Raw genomic sequence first — 3709 nt, 5'->3', positions numbered from 1 at the left:
AATCTTAGCACTTGGGAAGCAGAGGCAAGTAGATCTCAAGGCCAACCTAGTCTACATATATTGAGTTCTACACCAGACAGGGACAATCTACTATCTCAAAAAAAAAAAAACAGACAAAAAACAAAAAACAAAAAAAAGGAGGAAAGAAAATAAATTCAATTTATAGTCAGTGTTTCAGCATATTTAAAAGTAGCTTCTTGCCGGGCCTGGTGGCGCAGGCCTTTAATCCCAGCACTCGGGAGGCAGAGGCAGGCGGATTTCTGAGTTCGAGGCCAGCCTGGTCTACTGAGTGAGTTCCAGGACAGCCAGGGCTACACAGAGAAACCCTGTCTCGGAAAACCAAAAAAAAAAAAAAAAAAAAAAAAAAAAGTAGCTTCTTTATTATCCTATAGTAAGGATATAAAACACAGTATAACTGTATTTTCAGTGTTCTGAATATTTAGTATACAGAATTTCATTTAAGGATAAACATCTTAAATTCAAAAGTTTATTTGAGTGAAAAAGAAAATTTGGATCAGAATTTTCTAAACATGCATATTAAAACCCACATTTTGTATAATTATAATAGCTTTCTGAAAAATTATTTTGGAGCCAAAAATAGTGGCACATGCCTGTAATCTTAGCACTTCAGAGGATGAGACAGGAGGAATGCAAGTTTGATAGGCCAGTCTAGACCTTATAGAGCTACAGGCTAGCCTGAGCTATATTGTTTGATTCAGCCTCAATAATAAACAAATAATATATATATTCAGCTCAACTTGGCCAGTATTTTTCTACAAAATTAAAAATTTCCAATTATTAGTACCTTCTTTACTTACTACCCTCCTCCCTACTCAACTCCCCGCCCAATAAATCCCCTTTGTATGTCTGGACGGCAAGATACTCTATGACCCAGCATGATTCTAAGGCAATGTGAATATATAATTCTTACAAATACAGATATATAGCATTATTCACTCTTTACCGGAGAGAGACCAGTAATGTCTTGGATTTCTGAACACATGAATGACAAATGTATGTCACAGAGGCTCTGCTTTACCATTGGGGGAAACAAAGGGAAAACACACAATAGACAGTGGCAAATCTCACAAACTTTATAAACACTGGAGAGCTTCATGTGGATCACAACCACAATCACAAAAGTAAACCAAGACAGTACTAAGACAAAGGAAAAGAGAAAAAACTCTTAGTGGTCACTAAGAGTTTTCAGAAAAGGGTCATTCAATACTGTTATTACTTTCTAAGGCATCATTTAACACTATCACTAATTTTTAAAGAAGATAATTTACCACTTACAAGGATGCAAAAATAATTGCTATTACCTTCTACAAGACATTTATACTCCATTATATTTGCATGGACTCCATTCCTTTCAAATGTTTCCAAAAATATATAGTCTTATAAAAGCAGGGTTCTCTAATGAGAAACACTTTATTCTGTAGGTTAACCATAACACAGTTTAAAAGGCAACAAATTTATCCTCAATTAAAAACAAAGAATCACAAAGAACCTCTGCTTATTTAAAATCATTACATAAAGCACCATCTATAAATGCAAAGAGGGTTTGAATATCTGACAGCTATAATAACCATAACATGAGGCACACTTTAAAGAACAAAAAAAAAAAAAAAACTTTTTTTTCTTTTACCTTCACTGTGAGAAACACAAAATAACTCTAGTGGCCTCAAAGTTCTCAAATAAAAATATATTTGTATGTACAATTCACATGTACATATATATAAATCTATCACATATAAATATATCCCATTCACGGGAAAGAAAAAGATTTTTTTATTTTTAAGAGTCGAAATTATATCAATTCTATCCCCCAAATTAAGTTAAATCACCATAAACTAATTAACGAGTAGTAAAATACTACATGCAGACCTAAGAAACTATATGCATAGGAGAAAAAAGCCTCAGACTAAGGCCATGAATGAATAAGAACGCCCAATCCCTGAAAATCACTAACCGGCATTTGGTTTCTATGAGAGAAGCACGGAGTCTCAAAATGAATAATCACAAAGGCAACTCAGTTTCTAAAGTTAACCAAGGTAAAATAACAACGAACCATAGCAGACAACTGCACTAAAGTATAAGCTTTAAGGAATCGCCACAAAGGGAAATTCTTCAAGCATGGATTACAAAACATCCCTTGCCAGCAGAAATCTTGAATTACTTAAAAAAAAAGTGGAGGGCCGTCAAAACCCTGAATGACATGCAAAGGCCAAACCAAAAACGGGTCTTTTCTCCCACCCCAGTGCCCCCGCCCCCACCCCCTCAGGACAATGGGATCAGGGTCCTAAATGCAAACTTTAAAGGTGTAAGCCAGAGCAGTTTTACTGCAGCTAACTGCAATCTACCCCTCATCCCGAACCTGGCGCACCCAAGAATACTTCTGGCCTGAAAACGTCACCGGGGTTTTGTTAAGCACAAATCAGACCCATCCAAAAAATAAAAATAAAAATAAAAATAACAAGTTTGTTCTCAAATACCTGGAGGATCCATTTCAATATAAAATATCAGTTCTGTCGAATAGGGCATCATCACCTCCCTCCAGTCTGCGTCATCGCGGTCCATACTCCACACCGTATTGTACATCGCGCTGTCAGGGGCAGGTCGTCAGGAAATATATAAAAAGCATATATATCTTTTATCTGATATTTAAAAATCTAAATATATATTTGCAAAAGTTCCACACGGAAATGTACTTGGGGGTTTCCAACGGCCAGTACAAGTCCAGCCAAACTACTGGGATGAGGACAAGGTCCTCCCCTTCTCTCCTCCTAAAGCACCCAACAAAATACCCCGAACTTTCGAGCTACGGGGTTTTTACCTCAGAGGGTTACAGGGAAGCTCGGAAAGCAAAGAGCAGTGGTGTTAAAAAGCAGCTTCCCGAAAATCCTTCCTACACAATCGCTCTCCAAAGGGAAAAGCTCCCACCGCCTCCTAATCTTTCAGCGGAAGCCACTTTTGTGTCCTTCGGAGAAGAGAGAATGGAGAGGAAGGAGGGAAAAAAAAAAAAAAAGAAGAAGAAGAACGCGTTGGGAGAAAGCCGGGGAAGTGACAAAGGCTTGAAAAGGGGGTTTGCGTTCAAGTTTCGGGGTCCCACTGGTCTGCGGAGAGCGATTCCCTCTGGGATTGGGACTCGGGCTCTATTCGCGTCAGGCTGGGAACCCAAGCTTCCGCAGCTTCGGGATGGCGACCCCTTGGAGAGTCCAGTCAGCTCGACTGTGCCCGAGTAGTAAAGGCAACCACGACAGCGCCGGCTCCCCTCACGCTCTGCCCTGGCTCCAACCACTAGAGTTTCATTTTAACTGCGCTGAGGGGACCTCCTCCCCCGCCCCCCTTGACACCCCCGCTGAGGCGCCACCCAACCGGGCGGGACAGGAGGAACAGCCGGTAGCTCGACTGTCCCTTCCACTCCTTTGCAGCTTAACTGCAAAGATTGTCAAGTGCCTAAGAAACGAGAGCTGCCATCATCCTCCGCTTCGACTTTTAACTCTCCCCGTCGGCCCGCGAGACTCGACACTTTAATCAGACTTTGCCATTACCCCCTAGCCTCGCTCAGAATGGTACAGTCCGGGCGCTGGCCGCTCGCCAGGAGTCGGAGCCGGGCGCACGCGAGCTCCTCCAAGAGTGGGGGGCGGATGGTGATTGGCTGAGCCCGGTTGCCGGAGCCCGAGCCTGCGTCTTTTGTCTGCCCTGC

General features: G+C 41.5%; 1 protein-coding gene across 3 annotated transcripts in view; it reads right to left on the bottom strand.

The window, feature by feature from the left end:
* Positions 1-3321, bottom strand: part of Pik3r3 (phosphoinositide-3-kinase regulatory subunit 3) — an 81216-nt gene extending 77895 nt beyond the window's left edge. The window contains exons 1-2 of one of the 3 annotated variants that reach the window (XM_029539709.1): positions 2837-3321; positions 2496-2605 (exon numbers count right to left, since the gene is read on the bottom strand). In XM_029539709.1, the coding sequence (XP_029395569.1) occupies positions 2496-2601 (106 nt within the window). In that variant the 5' untranslated portion in view covers positions 2602-2605; positions 2837-3321. Of the gene's footprint in view, positions 1-2495 lie in introns of all 3 variants that reach the window. The other 2 variants (XM_029539708.1, XM_021199734.2) reach the window with 2 other exon arrangements.
* Positions 3322-3709: the final 388 nt, after the last annotated feature.

Source organism: Mus pahari, chromosome 6, assembly GCF_900095145.1.
Source record: "Mus pahari chromosome 6, PAHARI_EIJ_v1.1, whole genome shotgun sequence".
In the NCBI taxonomy this organism is placed as follows: domain Eukaryota; kingdom Metazoa; phylum Chordata; class Mammalia; order Rodentia; family Muridae; genus Mus; species Mus pahari.
The sequence above is the reverse complement of the archived record's forward strand: the minus strand, read 5'-3'. Positions and strand labels throughout refer to the sequence as shown.